Raw genomic sequence first — 17,785 nt, 5'->3', positions numbered from 1 at the left:
CCCATGACGTCGGTGCTGCCGGGGCGGTGGCTGTGACACAGCTGGGCGGGCTCCGGCACGGCCGGGCTTTGGCAGGAGCAGCCTGTGAGTGTCCCCGGGCTACAGCCTGGGGAAGGGAGTTGCTCCACCTGTGTGCGTGCATCCATGCACATGCACCTATATCCTTTAAAAAACAAAACAAAACCCAACCAAGAGGCTGGGTTTCCTAAATGGAGAGGGATTTTTGCTCCCTCTGCAAAGAGGGACTTACCCTCCTCCTTTCTGCTGGGACACATGCCAGTGCCATGGGGAGGGGGGAAGGATGTCACGCGGCTCACCCCGAGGGTCTCTGGGTGGACACCATGGTGCTGCCCCTAGGGATGGACCCAGCGGGTGCTGGAGCTGCGTGGGCGCTTGATGGGTTCAGCACGTGTGTACAATCACGTTTTTTTTGTGGATTAGGCCTGTAGCACAGGGAATGACACCAAATACTGCTAGTTTACCTATATGTATATATTTTCACTAAATGAAGTTGCTGAACTGCCCAGCACTACCAGTGCAACGGTTTTTTCTGTTATTTTTACCTTGTGCCCTGCGCCCACTGCTTCCCCCTCTTTACATTACATGTGCTGTCATTGCCTATTATTTATGCTACAACGGAATAGTGGTGAAATAAAATGTTTTCAAGATACCAAAACCTTGCCCACTCCTTTCTTTCTTTGCTGAGGGGCCATGCATGAGCGCTGGCCCCCACCCAAGAAAGGGTGGTGAGACCTGAAGGGGCATTTTTGGGTGCGCACAAAGGTGTCCTCTGCTTGCACTGCAGCTCTTCCCCCGGGTTGGGAGGTCCCTGCAGGGTTGAGCAATGCTGGCCGGAGGCTTGGCTCGATGCTCTGGGGTGGCTGCACGGGGCTTGGGTATGCGGCACGAGGAGCAGAAGCCCTGATTATGCAGGGAAGGAGGTGCTGGGAATTGCCCTGGGCTGGGTTGGCTGGTTTGGGGTCCCCTGCAAGGTGAGCAGCGCAGGGGAAGATGCTCACTGGAGGCACTTTGCTGGATGGGGTAAGCAGCCAAAGATGAATCATAGCATCATAGAATGGTTTGGGTTGGAAGGGACCTCTAAAGGTCATCTAGTGCCCCCCCTGCCGTGGGCAGGGACATCTTCAGCCAGATCAGGTTGCTCAGAGCCCCGTCCAACCTGACCTGGAATGTCTCCAGGCATGGGGCATCCACCACCTCTCTGGGCAACCTGGGCCAGTGCCTCACCACCCTCAGCGTCAAAAATTTCTTCCTTTTATCTAGTCTGAATCTACCCTCTTTTAGTTCAAAACCATTACCCCTTGTCCTATCGCTACAGGCCCTACTAAAAAGTCTGTCCCCATCTTTCTTATAAGCCCCCTATGCTGAGACGGGCCCCAAATTTGCAGGTAAAATGCAGCGGTTCTGTGGCTGCCCCAGCTCCCTACGGTGCTGCAGCCAGGCGTGCGCAAGCAAGAGGGCAGTGCGAGGGATACTGAGATGGAAATAAAGCTTTAAGCTTTATTTCCTTCATTTTCTGGTGTCGAGGAACGTGTTATCATTTGGTGTCAGGACTGGAGTTTCCTGGTTTTATCATGTCTCATATTTGGAAGGAGAAACCACTATTTAAGCACATCTCAGCTGCTTCATGCAGAGCAGCGATGGCTTGGTCCTGTTTGAGGTTATTTATGTCTTAAAGGGCGTGTGTTGGGACTTACTGCACTAAATTATCTCCTGTAAGGGAAGAGCCAACATTTCTCCAAAGCCCCTTGAACTGATGCAAAATGAGCCCAATTACAGCTGCGGGTGGTAATGATTAATGAGCCAATTAGCATATCTGCAAACATCAGCACGAATCGAGCAGCGGTTGCTGCCTCTGTTACAGGTGAGGGGGACATCTCGGGGTGTGGAGGCGACTGATGCAGGATGTGGCCCCTGCGGGATGGCTCTGGGTGGGCTTCAGCATGCAGCATACCTTTTGCAAAGCGTGCTCACAGGGCTCCCAAAACGTTTGGAATTCGCCAAAAATCTCCAGCCCAAGCCATGGCTGTGCAGTTTCCAGGGCAAACCCTTCACGAGGTTCTTGCTCCTCCTCTTCTTGCACCTTTCCTCCCAACTCCCCTCTCTCAGTAACAGCTTGACCTTTTCCCAGTGTTTCCTCCTGCACCATCTGAGTGCTATTTCAAGCAGAAAGGCCCATTTTTGGGGCTTTTGATACATCCAGCTTTAGCACTGAATTGCCTGCGCTGCTGCAACCTTATGACTCGACCATGGAGCAGGGGCCCCATGCAGCTGGGTGCAATCCTGCATCGCTGCAAGGACCCACTGCATCACCCCTCATCCTGAGGGTTTTGTGCCACTTGGGAACCACGAGACCTGCTCCTGCACTGACCCACATCCCTGCCCTTTGCTCTTGATGAGCCTGTGGTGCTGTTGTGGGTTTTTTAGATGCTTCTGGGTGGTTTGCAGTATTTTGCAGGGTCTAAATGAGACCAATGAGTCTGTAACCTCCCAGCTCTTTTTCTCCCATCCTTCTTGCAGACAACATTACCGTTTCTTTAAAGCCTTCCAGCTGCTCCCTGGTCCTGGAGTGTTAGCAGAGCTGATCCCTTGCTCTCCAGGACCGGCTCTTCCAGGACCCCTCCAGGAACTTTACTCAGACTCAGTAATTCACAAACATCTAATTTATCTGCAGCATTTCCCAAGCTGTCCCTGTCCAAACCCAGGCTGAGGTGTCACCCTTCCTGTACTGCTGCTAATTGCAATTACCTCTCCATCACTGCTGACATCTTCAGGGATAACAGGTTTTAAGGAAAAAGGCTTAATGATCTTGGCTGGCTGTAGCAGACAGCCCCTTCCTTCTTCAAACACGGCCATGGGGTGATTTGCTTTTCCCCTCCATATTAATGCTGTCCCTCTGTGCTCATCCTTATCAACCTGACCTACTTTCTGCTTCCTGGAGGTTTTGCTTTGTTTGAGGCTTGGCCTCCTCGTATGCTTCCTAGCTGCAGGATTATTGTTAATTCTGTTTTCCAACATTTTGAGAGTGCCTACTTGGAAAGATTTCTGGCGATTAAAAACCCCCTGAATTTATAGATGAAGATATAAGATCTTCAAGGTTTTTGAAATCTAAAATTAAGCAAATGCAGAGGAGAAACCACTGTGAGTTTTAATTAAATGGGAGTTTCCCATCAATTTGCTGAGGATGATGCTGGTTCCTCCTTTTTCTGACATCCTTAAAATCAAGGGGTGCTTTGCACTAGCAGAACTTGGCCCCGCTTGGTTCAGCAGCGCCAGCTACGCACTCAGACACCCTCCCTTGGGAGCTCAACTCCCTCACAGCAAAAAATTATTAGAAATTTTTTTACAAATTTAGTGCATTTTTAGAAATTATGCACTGCTTGCCTTTTTACCTAAAGTGAGATCCCCAGAACCCGACTTTCCCACCCCCTCCTGGGAGGAGGCTTTCAAACACCAAAAGGGGAATTTGGTGCTGAAATAGAGCTGAAACTGCACCAGAATTTGTGCGGCAGACGGCTGCTTCTCTGGGTGTCGTGGCGAGTGCCGTGCACATGCCACATCAGCCTGCTCGCAAGGACCGATGGCCGTGCTTGGACGTACCTGCTTCAGCCAGATGTGGCCGCTCCAGATGTTCCGCAGCATCTGTAAGGGCTCAGCAGGGAAACACCCTGTCGCCTGCCCTACTGCCCAGCAGCAGCCAGCTTCTGAACAGCACTGGAAAATCACAGTAAAATTAGCAATTACAGCAAAGGTGATCTACAGGGATGTCTGGGGCAAGGACCGGTGGTGTTCTCTCACAGGAGGGTGTCCAGGGTGAAATGCTTGCCTGGTGCTACCTCTGCTGCCGCCTCCCTTCTCTGCACACGTTTGGCAAGTGCCAAGTGTTCAAGTGCAATGGAAAAATAAAAACTCCAAATAGAAAGTGTTGAAGTCTTGCCAAAAATTATTCACCAGGTTTTTATTGGCTCTGGGCAGAAGGAGCAAAACCAGCAATGACAACAACCGGCTGATAGCAGAAAGGTCACACGGTGACGTTATCTGGACCAAGCGAGAGCTGCTGAGCTAAACAGAACAGTAGTCAAAATGCATTTGGAGAAACACCAGTAAGAGTTAATGGGGGATGCTCAGACAGAAAAAGTGGTCAGGTTTTCCAGTTAAGGGGAGTGATAACTGCAGCTCCCAAATGACACACGTACATACTCTGTCTCCAGCCCATGTCTCACCCTGTGTTTACCCCCTTGGCAGCTTTACTCTCCCCACCACCGTCTCCTTGCCCAGTGCATGAAGCAAAATAGCAGCTGAATATTTCAAGTATCTTCCCTCGGTGATTCATGCAGCAGTTGATCAGGGCGCTGCTGCTGCCAGAGCTTTGCCTGGAAGAAGGGCGAGTGCTGTTGCAAGCAAAGCCGTGGGTTGCGCAGGGCGAGTGCTTCACCCGCTGCCGCAAGGAAGCGTTCGTCAGCACGCAGCAGAGCGGGAGAGAGGAGGAGAGCTTTCCTAGCTCCATTCTGGGAGGTGGGAGGAATTATTTGCAAGAGCAGAAGAGAGCGGCGAGCCGGGATGCCAAGGGAGAGCCCGCTGCCCTGACCTCTTTGGGGACCGGGAAAGCATCGCGGTCCTTCTCTCAGACCTACCTGCCATCAGCTTTCAGCGAGCGCAGCACCTTCATCCCACTCCCAGGCTGCCCACTTCTTTCTGCTAGAGCCAAGCTGTCGGTCGTGGTCCAGAGGGGCTGGCAGGACGCAGGCAGCAGCCACACGGCTGTGGGGGGGCTCCCATCACTGCAAACCCAGCGCTGGAGTGTCCTCCCCGGCTGCAGAAACGGTTGCTGCCAGCCCAAACCTCTGCCCAGCCTGCGTGTTCGCCGCTGATGTAGGTGTATCGGCACATTGACATCAACAGCTAAAGCCGATGCGACCTCTAGAAAGCTGAGAAACTGTTATTTTCACGTCAGGATGCGCTCCATGCAGCTGGATCCTTAATCAAGTCTCATTTCTTAAGTACTCTGCAGTTCATTTCTTCCCCTAACAATGGGGACTGAAAATCCTCAGCCATCTCACTCCTAGGGCTGAAGTCGGTAGTCATCAGAGATTTCTAAATTTCAGCATGGGATGATTCATCCTTACTGAAACATAAGACATCTTTAAAGACAATTGTAAGAGAGTCTTGGTCGAAGTGGGGATTGTCCTGCAGAGAACTAGGGCAGCGATTTAAGACCAACCAAAGCATCGCAGGGCAGGATAAGACTGTCGACTATCACTGTCTCAGGACATTTTTGGCAAGGATGGTCAGTTGTTACATCTGGCTGCAGACCAGTAGATCTGCCCCTCTATATATCCAAATCTCAGTTCAAAGTGATCTGGAATACGTATGTGGTCAAGCAAGTCACTGGCCCCACCTTGGGCAATAGGATGAAGGAATAGCTTTCACTGACTATCAGAAATTCCTAAGTTTTAAGGAAATACCATTTAAACTAGTGGTGGGGGACCTGCAGCAGAGACAGAGGGCATGACAGAGCTGGCAGTCATCTCCTCCTGTATAATTGGGTAACGTTGACAATTATTTGGGCTTGGAAAGCCTTCCTGACCTTCACCAGAGTCCCGTGCCCTTGCTTTAACCTCCACAAGTAGTTCAGGTACAAGAAAGCATTATCAAATCAACCAAGGAGACCCTGTCCTCGAGGGTGCCAGAAATGCAAACACCTAGGCCGTTATGTTATTAAGACTATGTGGATTTGCAGTCCCCTACGTTCAGCTTGGCATGTAACAATTTTGACCAAGAGCATCTTGCTCCCGGCTTGCATATGCTCATCGACAGGCACTGCACAACCCCGAGCAACACAGGACTGAGGTTTTGTTTGTGAAAAGGGGAGGAAAGGCCCAGCAGGACATTCTAGGTGGTTTGAGCTTTAGAACAGGCTCCGGACAGCAAGGCAAGTTGGAGCACCCCAAGAACAAACTCTTGGGATTTCTCTGAAACAGGAGCCAAGGGAGGGCTCTGCTTTTCCATGAAGGAGAGGTTTCCCCCAGCACCCGACAAGTTCCAGGTAAAGCATTTTTCATGCTACGTATAAGGATGAATGCACAAAAGAGAATGGTTTGGGTATCTGGAAAATACTAGGCTCCATCCCCACGGTCTCTGCCCAGGCAGGTCTATCAGCCCTAGACCGCCGCATGACCAGGCTCTTCAAATTACGGTGTGCAGAAAGAGCAAAGTGACACAAAAACTTGGCATTTGAATGAGCTGAACTCTCCCATTATTCATTTCTGATAGTATTTCTAGCTGGGTTTTCCTGCTGAACTGTTATAAAATACTGGGGTTTGTTTTTTTCCAAGAGTTGGTAAGTTGCTAAGGATCATTGCAAGTTGCCAAGTATCTTTAGCCAGCACTTACGTACACACAGAGCACTTGGGGAAACAAGCCCTTGGTTCTCAGCATGACAAGACCGTACCTATATACTACGAAATATGGAATAACTATGAAATTATCCACACTGGGCAAACCTCATTTTTGTTTTCAGTGGCAGTAGGCAGTCAGAAGTCACTTAGTTCCCCCCTCCCAGCACACACAGTCAAAATCTTGCTGTTCATCAGATACTGGCCTCCCCTCTCCCCGGAGGATTAGTGCTTCAACAGAGCTGAACAGCAAACAAGAGCCTGGTTCACAGGGAAAACAGCAAATACTAGGCATGGGTAGCAAAGGTCTTACTGCTGCAGTTTTCTTTGAGAAACCTAATTAATTCCAAAGTAAGCTTTGAAACAATTAACAGTACAAAGAGAAGAATCACTTAAATGACACCTGGGCCATTCACTACTTACACAGGGTGAAGAGCTGAAGGGTTTCCAAGTGCTTCCAGGGTAACAGGAAAAACTGCTTTGCAAGCCAGAGGTGGCTCACTAAAGCCCATGGGTCACAAAGGTTAAACCAAACGTCACTTCAGCATCACCGCGTGAGCCTGGTATTGCTGCATCTTCTGCATGCAAAGGGGACGTTCATCTGGGCGTGCTCATTTGCTACATCTCTGGGACCTACAGAGGCTCATCGTGCAGGAAAGGTCACGTCCAGTTGCCGCCGATTCCTTCTAACAGCTCGAGTAAAAAGCTATGTCTTTGGAAAAGCGAGTTTCCCAGTATAAAGCCAAGCTGAAGTCTTAGACTAAGCTGGTTTAGAGTGACACAAGGGCTCTGTTCGGGTTGTAGCTCTAGAGCTGCTGGCCCTGCCCCTGTGTTAGCCAGGGCTGGTGGCTGCTATGTGCTTTGTAGGAGCTTGACCTGGCCCTGCCAGTTCGTGGTTTCGGTGTCACAGCAGCAGATCCTGGCTGGGGAGGGAGCAGTTTGTATTTCCTCTTGAAAAACATACAAACAAAAAAGCCCCACCCTACACAAATGCTTCAGGTTAGTGTAGTTTCCCACCTACAAAAAAGGCATGTCTTTTTCCAAAGAGATCCAGTTAAGAAGGAGCAATATGTGACCTTCCACAGCTTCTCATGCTCTTGCACGGCACAGAAACTTAATTTTAAGTACACAGTATATGCTACTTGCTATGCCATTCACCTTTAATACACAACTCATTCACAAGAGAGGAAAACGCGGAGACTTAGCTCTGGACTGGCAGTAAGTCACAGCAGACAGCCCTCATCTCAGATGACCACAGCTCCTAGATATACTAACCCAGAACTCACACACCGAACCACAGCACCTCACTCAGACGAAGGAATCAAGAGTTCTTTCCTCTGGGCCTAGATAAATAGGGATAGGGTTAAACAGTAGAAATGAACACGCTTAACTGCAATAATCATGCTGGTAACACAGAAGAAACCCTCATTCTGAAAGAAAAATGGCATACCGTTATTTGCATTAAAGCCAAAACTTTTCCCTTGGTTTCACCCAACCATGGCTAAGAGTAGTTTTTATGGAGCAAAACGTATCATCAAGCTACTAAAAATATCAGGGAATTTACCAGAATAGCTTAGTAAATGCCTTTTTAAAAAAGTATGCAATTCCTTCCCAGTGGCCCATTTTACTCAAATAAGCCACAGAAAAATTGTATAAAAAGATTTATTGAAATTCATCAATGACAAACAGACATAAAACTCAAAAGTTTGGCTCTTCTGGGAAAAAAAAACTGTTGCAAATGTATTTATACAGATGAAATATTGACTAGGAAATACAAGTCACTTCTAAAGCTATTTTAAAGAGGGATATGAAAGTAAAACTGTACATTCACTAGGTATTTTCAGTCATTTTACTGACTTCCACTAGGTAAGAAAATACAATTTTGTATTAGTATCTCGTGCTTGAGTGTATGAAAAGAAACCTCCTACCCTACATGCTGAACTGCCTCCTGTATTTAGGTTTGTAAAGATTTTCAAAGTATATAGCACAAGTGGAAGTATTTTAACACACAGAGCACTTGGGGAAACAAGCCCTTGGTTCTCAGCATGACAAGACCGTACCTATATACTACGAAATATGGAATAACTATGAAATTATCCACACTGGGCAAACCTCATTTTTGTTTTCAGTGGCAGTAGGCAGTCAGAAGTCACTTAGTTCCCCCCTCCCAGCACACACAGTCAAAATCTTGCTGTTCATCAGATACTGGCCTCCCCTCTCCCCGGAGGATTAGTGCTTCAACAGAGCTGAACAGCAAACAAGAGCCTGGTTCACAGGGAAAACAGCAAATACTAGGCATGGGTAGCAAAGGTCTTACTGCTGCAGTTTTCTTTGAGAAACCTAATTAATTCCAAAGTAAGCTTTGAAACAATTAACAGTACAAAGAGAAGAATCACTTAAATGACACCTGGGCCATTCACTACTTACACAGGGTGAAGAGCTGAAGGGTTTCCAAGTGCTTCCAGGGTAACAGGAAAAACTGCTTTGCAAGCCAGAGGTGGCTCACTAAAGCCCATGGGTCACAAAGGTTAAACCAAACGTCACTTCAGCATCACCGCGTGAGCCTGGTATTGCTGCATCTTCTGCATGCAAAGGGGACGTTCATCTGGGCGTGCTCATTTGCTACATCTCTGGGACCTACAGAGGCTCATCGTGCAGGAAAGGTCACGTCCAGTTGCCGCCGATTCCTTCTAACAGCTCGAGTAAAAAGCTATGTCTTTGGAAAAGCGAGTTTCCCAGTATAAAGCCAAGCTGAAGTCTTAGACTAAGCTGGTTTAGAGTGACACAAGGGCTCTGTTCGGGTTGTAGCTCTAGAGCTGCTGGCCCTGCCCCTGTGTTAGCCAGGGCTGGTGGCTGCTATGTGCTTTGTAGGAGCTTGACCTGGCCCTGCCAGTTCGTGGTTTCGGTGTCACAGCAGCAGATCCTGGCTGGGGAGGGAGCAGTTTGTATTTCCTCTTGAAAAACATACAAACAAAAAAGCCCCACCCTACACAAATGCTTCAGGTTAGTGTAGTTTCCCACCTACAAAAAAGGCATGTCTTTTTCCAAAGAGATCCAGTTAAGAAGGAGCAATATGTGACCTTCCACAGCTTCTCATGCTCTTGCACGGCACAGAAACTTAATTTTAAGTACACAGTATATGCTACTTGCTATGCCATTCACCTTTAATACACAACTCATTCACAAGAGAGGAAAACGCGGAGACTTAGCTCTGGACTGGCAGTAAGTCACAGCAGACAGCCCTCATCTCAGATGACCACAGCTCCTAGATATACTAACCCAGAACTCACACACCGAACCACAGCACCTCACTCAGACGAAGGAATCAAGAGTTCTTTCCTCTGGGCCTAGATAAATAGGGATAGGGTTAAACAGTAGAAATGAACACGCTTAACTGCAATAATCATGCTGGTAACACAGAAGAAACCCTCATTCTGAAAGAAAAATGGCATACCGTTATTTGCATTAAAGCCAAAACTTTTCCCTTGGTTTCACCCAACCATGGCTAAGAGTAGTTTTTATGGAGCAAAACGTATCATCAAGCTACTAAAAATATCAGGGAATTTACCAGAATAGCTTAGTAAATGCCTTTTTAAAAAAGTATGCAATTCCTTCCCAGTGGCCCATTTTACTCAAATAAGCCACAGAAAAATTGTATAAAAAGATTTATTGAAATTCATCAATGACAAACAGACATAAAACTCAAAAGTTTGGCTCTTCTGGGAAAAAAAAACTGTTGCAAATGTATTTATACAGATGAAATATTGACTAGGAAATACAAGTCACTTCTAAAGCTATTTTAAAGAGGGATATGAAAGTAAAACTGTACATTCACTAGGTATTTTCAGTCATTTTACTGACTTCCACTAGGTAAGAAAATACAATTTTGTATTAGTATCTCGTGCTTGAGTGTATGAAAAGAAACCTCCTACCCTACATGCTGAACTGCCTCCTGTATTTAGGTTTGTAAAAATTTTCAAAGTATATAGCACAAGTGGAAGTAGTTTCTCATCACTTAAAATTGACTAGGTGTTATATATTACAGACCAAAATAGTACACACCTTATTTAAAAGGGTTGAAACATTTTTTTATTACAATTGTCAAATTCATTTCACTAGTAACTCAGGAATTAGGAACACTTTTTATATATATTTATATATATTTTAAATGCCTGCCATTTTCAGTGTATTGGTATACCCTAGCCAAAAAAACCCCCCAAAAACAAACAGAAAGAAAAACACACAACACACAGGGCAGGGAAGGGGGGGGATTGCAAATTCACCCCACAAACCAGATCCAAAGGAACACCCCAAAAAACCCAACAAAAACATTTGGTCACTATTTACAAACAGCAAAATAAAAGGTACCTACAAAAGCAGGGAAAGCATTGGCTGAAAATGGCAGTCATTCACGGACAGGCAACAAAGAAATCACTTTATCAATATGCCATTCTCACACCTGTTGCTGTGGAGGGACGCTTCGCCTAGATTTGCAGCATCCCCCAAAAAATGCTTACAATGTATTTAGTGACTGGCAGCGGTGGAAAAATCCCGACAACCAACGCTATTTAGCTGTCTCAGAACAGAGTATGTGTATTTGGGGTATCATCCACTAATCTTAAACTTTTTAATTTTTTTTTTTTTTTTTTTTTTTTTAAAAGATGTCAAACTATCCACTCCAATAATAAGAAACAAATTACCACTTGGTTTATACTTACTATTGCAGTTACAGGGACTAAGAGAGGGACAAAAAGAAAAAAATTTAAAATGAATAGGAGGAGGAGTGGCAGTAAAAATAGTATTTTATTCCCTTGCCCACCCAGTCTGCTTCTCCCTCTCGTTCCCACAGCAACATTACCTTCAGGGGGGAGGAAAAAAAAAAAAAAAAGAAAAAAAGGTTGGGGGTGTGGGGAGGGGAAATACAGGGTAAAAACAGTCAAATCACAATAGGAAATTTTCAAAATAGGTTATTCAGTTTAGTCGTCTTCATCCCCTTCGTCTTCAGGTTCTCGTTTTCTCTTCTGTCCCCGTTCTTCATCTAGAAAATAAAACACAACTTGAATTATATGAGTGCTCCCTCATGCTGCTGAAAAGTTGAACAAGTTCAACAAGCTTCTACTTTGGCAACTGGCTTGCTATCAAAGGAGCAGAAATACAAACGTGAGCCTGCTTTTTAGAAAACGGTATTTTACTTTGATATTATTATTATTTTATCTCTAGCAAAAACTGGATTACTGCCATACCGGGCTCTTCTTCATCTTCATCGTCATCTACCTCACCATCATTGTAGCCTTCTTCATCCTCCTGGATTAAAAAAAAAAAAAAAGGAAGGATTAAAAAAGTTGGTTTCAGTGCAGGACCTTTCACAGCTTGGCAATATCCAACAGCATTTTACAGCAGAGAGAAAGTCCTTGAAGCATCTTAAACAAAAACCAAACAAAAAGGCAGACACTTCCCACGCACTTATGTAAGTGCAGTCGCTGAAGTTTTTTGCTACAGTATAAGTGGACTCTGGCCCAAGTTTCACTGCAGACAATCACAAGCAATCATAGCAGCCACTTCCAGCTTCAAGTCTTCAGCGAGAAAATAGTTTTATACTTTATGCTGACATCTAGCTGCAAATTTTGTTATGATGTCCTGAGTTCAGTAAAACTTGACGACTGGTCAGTAGGAGAAGGCACATGTTCTAGGGGTAGAGAGAGTTAAAACATGAACAGACATCTCCAGAGCCTGAGGAGCTGCTGTCGTCTTTGAGAAGAAGCTGACCAACCATTCAGGAGTGGCAGTTAAGAATCTAAGACCGTTTGGCCGGAGGACAGGTAATACGACCTCCTACAGTCAAATTTTAGCCCCATTCCCAGTGGTTGTGCTAACAGCAAAGTCTCAGCAGACTGTGACTGGCTCATCACACCCTACACACAGGAGCTGGACCGCACTAAGAATTTAAGCATCCTGAAGAATCACAAGGTACATGCTCAAGGAGGAACCTTGCTATGAAAGCACAGGGTCAGTAATTCATGTACCACGCTCTCGTCTGTACGGAGGCTGTAACCCCAGCCCTTCAAAAGCACCACAAACTAGATCTGCAGACGTTCCTAATGGTATTTTTTGACAGCCCAATAAACAGAACGATTTCATGTCAATGGTCACTAGATGGCAGCTGGCTCATAGACAGGCACACCTCAAAGCCACCCCCCACTGCGATGCTTCTCAAGTAAAAAAGAAAGCACACGCTTCAAGTACTAAAAGCTTCCAATATTTGGTCCATTTCTTGCCCAACTATTCCCCGTTAGAGAATGTTCACTCCACACCCATTATTAACTGCATAAATCCTTACCTCCTCTTCTCCGCTCACATCCTCCTCTTCTCCTTCCTCCTCTTCCTCCTCGTCTTCTTCATCTTCTACTACCTGAGCATCATCATCATACTCCTCTTCTATACAGTCAAACAAGATTAACCACTCAGACATTTAAAGTTTACTTTTTTTCCCAACATTGCCACCTGAGATGTGACCTCCTACCAACACAAGGAGCAAACTGAAAGCATTGCTTAAGGGCAGTACGGAATCAAAGGCAGCTCTTCAGCCGCTAGACAGGGCTAGATGTAGTCCTGTGCCTCTTTAGCCTAGTGACAGGGTAGTGTGGCAGCTGCACCCATGGTCTGAGCTGCTCTAGGGCTGCAGGGACCTTGACAGTAAGTCATGGCAGCCTCAGGACTGCTTTAGCTTCAGCTACTCCAGTTCCCACTACTAATATGCATTTTTGAGCCCGTGGGACACTTGCAGCTCCTCATCTGCAAGTGTCCATCTGCTCCCACCAGGGATAGAGTAGAACTTTACAAGCCAGCCATGCACTGGGAACCCTCTCCAAGCGAGGCCTCTTGCCTTTATGCTGCCAGAGCAATACAAGAGGGTCACACACAATCCATCTTACGGGTTTGCAATCTCTTTTCAAGAGGAAAGAGATTAAATGCAACTAGCCCAAGCAACAAACCAGAAATTGTTTTTCCATGCTGCAGGAATGGTGTTTCGGAGCTTTTTCATGCATTTGACTGCAGGCCCAGACTTGTGCTTTGATGAGGAGAACCTGTCCCTGCTGAACCTGGCTGAATGCACCACTCTGCCAGGCACTGCTGCAGCACTCGCCCCTCTCACCAGAGCTCACATTCAGCACTCGAGGGAAAAGTGCAAGTCCAGCTATTCTGCTTTTGCTGTGCAGCTGGGTTTGAAGAGTCTAGCAAATTCCCCAAACTCAGCCGGATACTCATCCGACTGGTCCACTGATGCCTCCGAGTGCAGTCTGCCGGGGAGGCAGAATGGCACCTACAGCACAGTGGGACCCACCATGCATTTTCCTAAAAGTTGCTTGGTGCTTCGTTAGTGCCTTTCACAGAGCTTGCCCCAGGCAGGCTTCAATACACACACTCTCCTCTCTTCTGCCTGATACCAACTAGTTCACTTTGTCCTCACAGAGCAGCTACAACCTCCTATTAATGCCTTGGCTCCTTACCGAATTCCTGAACTCAGCTAATTTTTTCTATGCCCAGTCTGGTTCTCCACCCTACCCTTCTCCATCAGGGCCTACATAACTGCTCATACTTCCCCGATTGTACTGTTCCTGGAAAACTGCAGCGTGTGCATGCCATCCTTTCTTACCCATTTCTCCCTCGTGTCCTTATCCCCTGGGGTTTACTGTTCCCTGAACTCTTTCAGTGTCTTACTGCTTGTCTTATTCCTCCTGGCCCCTTTCTTCTACCAGCCTTTCACTCCCCACCTTTCGCTAGAGATAAGACTGAGAAAGTAGCTCCTTCAGGCCCTGCCCATCTCCTCTCCCCTCGCTCCTTCAGAGGACACTGAGATACTTCTGCTTTGTATCAGCCAGAAGGAGCTGTTGAGGACACCCTTCTCCTGCCAACAAGTCAGAGCTGGAAGCAAAACGTACCACGCTGCCTATCAATCTTACGACTTACGTACAACAAGTAGCACAAATTCACATACCATCTTCATCTTCCTCCTCGTCGTCTAAGCCCTCCACGTAGCCCTCTGCATCAGAGTCCGGTGCTTCTTTGTCATCCCGATCTTTCACTAGAGATAAGACTGAGAAAGTAGCTCTTTCAGGCCCTGCCCATCTCCTTTCCCCTCGTTCCTTCAGAGGACACTGAGGTACTTCTCCTTTACATCAGTCAGGAAGGAGCTGCTGAGAACACCCTTCTCTTGCCAACAAGTCAGAGCTGGAAGCAAAATGTACTAGGCAGCATATTGATCTTTTAACTTACGTACACCAAGTAGCACAATTCACATACCATCTTATCTTCCTCCCTCGTCGTCTAAGCCCTCCACGTAGCCCTCTGCATCAGAGTCCGGTGCTTCTTTGTCATCCCGATCGTAGCCATCGAGGTATGTGAGTTGCGGGAGGAGCTTGAATACATTTTCTCTATAATCGTTCAAGTTGGTTACCTCACAATTGAAAAGATCTAGACTCTTCAGGTTTTCTAACTTTTTCTGCAAAGAAAGAAAAGTCTCTGAAGTTCAGTGTTACAATAATTCTCTACAGAGCAGAGAATGCAACAGCAGCCAGAATTAATGTGCTCAAGAGCTTCCCATGACAAAAGAGTCATTTTGGTCTCCGTCTACTAAATTGGCGTGGAACAGAAATCTGCAATGCCTGGCCATTGCTGCTTTGGTATCTGAGAGTGGAAAACGCTCTCTCAAGTTCAGCATCTCCCAAGCAGAAGACTGAAGTATGGAAAGAGGTAATGGTGCAAAATCACACATGCTGCAAGGGACCAAGCTAAGAATAAATAATAGTCCAGTCAGTTATCCCAGAAGTGCAAGGCAAGATATTGGAGCCAGCAGTCAGGCATATTTAAACTACTACTTTCAATGGAAGAAGAAACAGACTATTCTTTGGACACAAGAATTTTGCTAAGAGAGATTTTAAAAATTTTAATGATTGTACCTTAGCCTTTGGAAAAATGAAAAAAAGCTTAGAAATTGAACAGGAATTAAATTCCTGGTTTTAGGGTTTTTTTGTTTGTTTTGTTTTGTTTTTGAGGAGGAGGAGGTGGTCTGCATTGCCCACAGCACTTCGAAGTACTAACAATAAAAGCACAAGCAATTGAGGATTTGTATCAAGTCTTATGAAATACCTCCCTTCTGGAGTTTAGCATGTAGAGCAACGGTGACATCAAGAGAACAATAAGCCTGAAACTGGGAGAAGTTACAATCCTGTCTCTCATCTGTTTGCTACATGAGTTTAACTGCTCTGCTCTCCTCTTCTGCTGGGGGAAAGGAGATCCAGGATGGACTCATCTGACAACTGCTCCTTGAGACATTTTAAGAGCAAGTATTTAGGAAATAAGCATGAGCCAAACCTCTTCATTTCTGGAGAGCAAAGGGCACACAAAACAAAAACTAGAAAAACAGCACTACCAGAGTTGACACTCGGATGCTTTTCGGAACCGCAACCTGACAAACTTGAACTCAGCACTTGAAATAAGAAGTATAATGACCATGAGCAGGAGAGGCAATGAAAACCAGCAGGAATAAGTTGGAAGCTCAGCAACCTCTTCCCAGCTGCAGTGAGCAAACCCATTATGGAGGAACACAGTGCTACGGCTGGCCCCTACTACCACCAGCACACGCCGCACCCCTGGGCAGAAGCGGTGGCTGGTGATTTTAGACCCAACACTTCAGGGAAAACACACCGAGCTCAAGCACAGCATCTGGGAGACAGACCCGCAGCCCACGCCACCGTGGAAAGCTGCGGTGCTTCCCGCAGAGCCCGCGGGGAGAGCCCGGCCCCGGCGGCAGGGGAGCAGCAGCCGCTAGAGGGAAGCAGCCGCTCACACTGCCGGCGCAGCCCCGGGGCAGGGCTGCGAGACAGCCCGGGGCCAGGCTGAGCCCCACAGCAACCGGGCCGGAGAGAGAGAAGCACCAAAGACACTCTGCTGCAAGTTGCTTCAGGCTTTCCGAGCCCAAAATGCTTCTACTCATCACAAAATAGGGTTTGATTTCACCCTGTACCGCATCAACTTACCAGCGGTTCTATTGTACCGAGATCTTTTATTTTGTTGCCGCTTAGATTTAGATGCGTGAGGTTTGGACACTTTTCTGCCAACACTTCCAGTCCTCCTGAGATTCTGTTGTCGCTTAGCTCGAGCTAAAAGGCACATAAACGTCTTGAGTTTTTAGTGCAAACATGTATCACAAAGCAGTGTGGTCAGCTAAATTACATTTTTATACAAACAACTATTTTACACATGCGGTATAGGGCAAAGAGGGAGGGATATGGCATAGGACGTTTTATTTACCTTCTTAAGTTTGTTTAACTTTGGTAAGTTTGCAACTGAGGTTAAGCCTACGTTGATTGTACTTAAGAATTCCAGCTCTTCAAACTCATCTGTAAGGCCTTCAATTTTGCCTTCGTATGACCTACAGTTGTCAAGAACGAGTTCTTTAACCTGGAAAAAGAACAATGCAAAATGTGTGTAAGATGTTCTGCGTGGAAGGTAAAGATTCCATTCACATGCAAAGGATGACACAGATCAGGCAAAAATGAAAGGTATTCCAGTAAATTGGCAAGTATGCCAAAGGTTAATTTCAGTGTCTGATCCCTACTTTTGCTGGCATGCCAGGTTGCCAATGTTTCAAAAACACAGATATTTGGCTTTGCTTCAACTGCCCACCTTTGTGTTGTTCTATAAATGGTGTAAACAGTTCAAAAACTTGAATCCTGGCCTAACCGATTTGGTTGTTAGAGGTAACATCATCTTTGGTATAAGCAAGCAATAAGCATTCTAAAAAATATGAAACCAATCTATTTATTTTTAAACTAACCTACAACTTTGATGCTCCGTACAACTCGTGTGCTATTACAATGTATCATCAGTTGTTAAAATAGCTTCTCTCCGCATGCAAAAATTATTCGAGCTTTTCAAGCGTGGAGAGATCACTGTCTGCTCAGACACTTCTGAAACCCAAGGGCAGGCACTGGTGATCCTAAATCAGGTCTTGCTGGAGTCTACCCTCCCCCCTCCTCATTACGTTAGCTTGATGGTACTTTAGGGGAAGATCTTCTCCATGGAGGCAACTACTTTCTTGGGGAATTACAAGGGATGTGTCAGATGATGCTGGCAGGGGAGGTTCAGCGAGCATAGCTGCTGCTGCAGCAGTGTACCCTTTATCTCCCCGGCCCTGTTGCAGCAGGGAGGCTTGAAGGGAGAGGTGAAGATAATGTCCCCATGGGCCTGAGCAGCACAGGACCTGCCTGACAGACAAAGCTGGGCAGCCCCATGGGTGTGTACAGCCAGTTACAGGCTGCAGGGTTTTGTTCTTTTTTTTTTTTTTTTTTTAAAAAACACACCCCTTTTTT

The 17,785-nt window shown here is 46.3% G+C and overlaps 1 protein-coding gene across 1 annotated transcript in view; it reads right to left on the bottom strand.

Annotated features, from left to right (window-relative positions):
* Positions 1-10,067: 10,067 nt before the first annotated feature.
* The window catches only part of ANP32A (acidic nuclear phosphoprotein 32 family member A), a 64,422-nt gene continuing 56,704 nt past the window's right edge, over positions 10,068-17,785 (bottom strand). The window contains exons 2-8 of the mRNA XM_009280474.1: positions 16,725-16,874; positions 16,451-16,573; positions 14,796-14,913; positions 14,410-14,490; positions 12,751-12,848; positions 11,657-11,717; positions 10,068-11,451 (exon numbers count right to left, since the gene is read on the bottom strand). Coding sequence (XP_009278749.1) covers positions 11,390-11,451; positions 11,657-11,717; positions 12,751-12,848; positions 14,410-14,490; positions 14,796-14,913; positions 16,451-16,573; positions 16,725-16,874 — 693 coding nt within the window. The 3' untranslated portion in view covers positions 10,068-11,389. The remainder of the gene's footprint in view (positions 11,452-11,656; positions 11,718-12,750; positions 12,849-14,409; positions 14,491-14,795; positions 14,914-16,450; positions 16,574-16,724; positions 16,875-17,785) is intronic.

This window comes from Aptenodytes forsteri, unplaced genomic scaffold (assembly GCF_000699145.1).
Source record: "Aptenodytes forsteri isolate BGI_AS27 unplaced genomic scaffold, ASM69914v1 Scaffold83, whole genome shotgun sequence".
NCBI classification, from domain to species: Eukaryota; Metazoa; Chordata; class Aves; order Sphenisciformes; family Spheniscidae; genus Aptenodytes; species Aptenodytes forsteri.
Note: the sequence above shows the minus strand (reverse complement) of the source record. Positions and strands in the feature narration are given on the sequence as shown.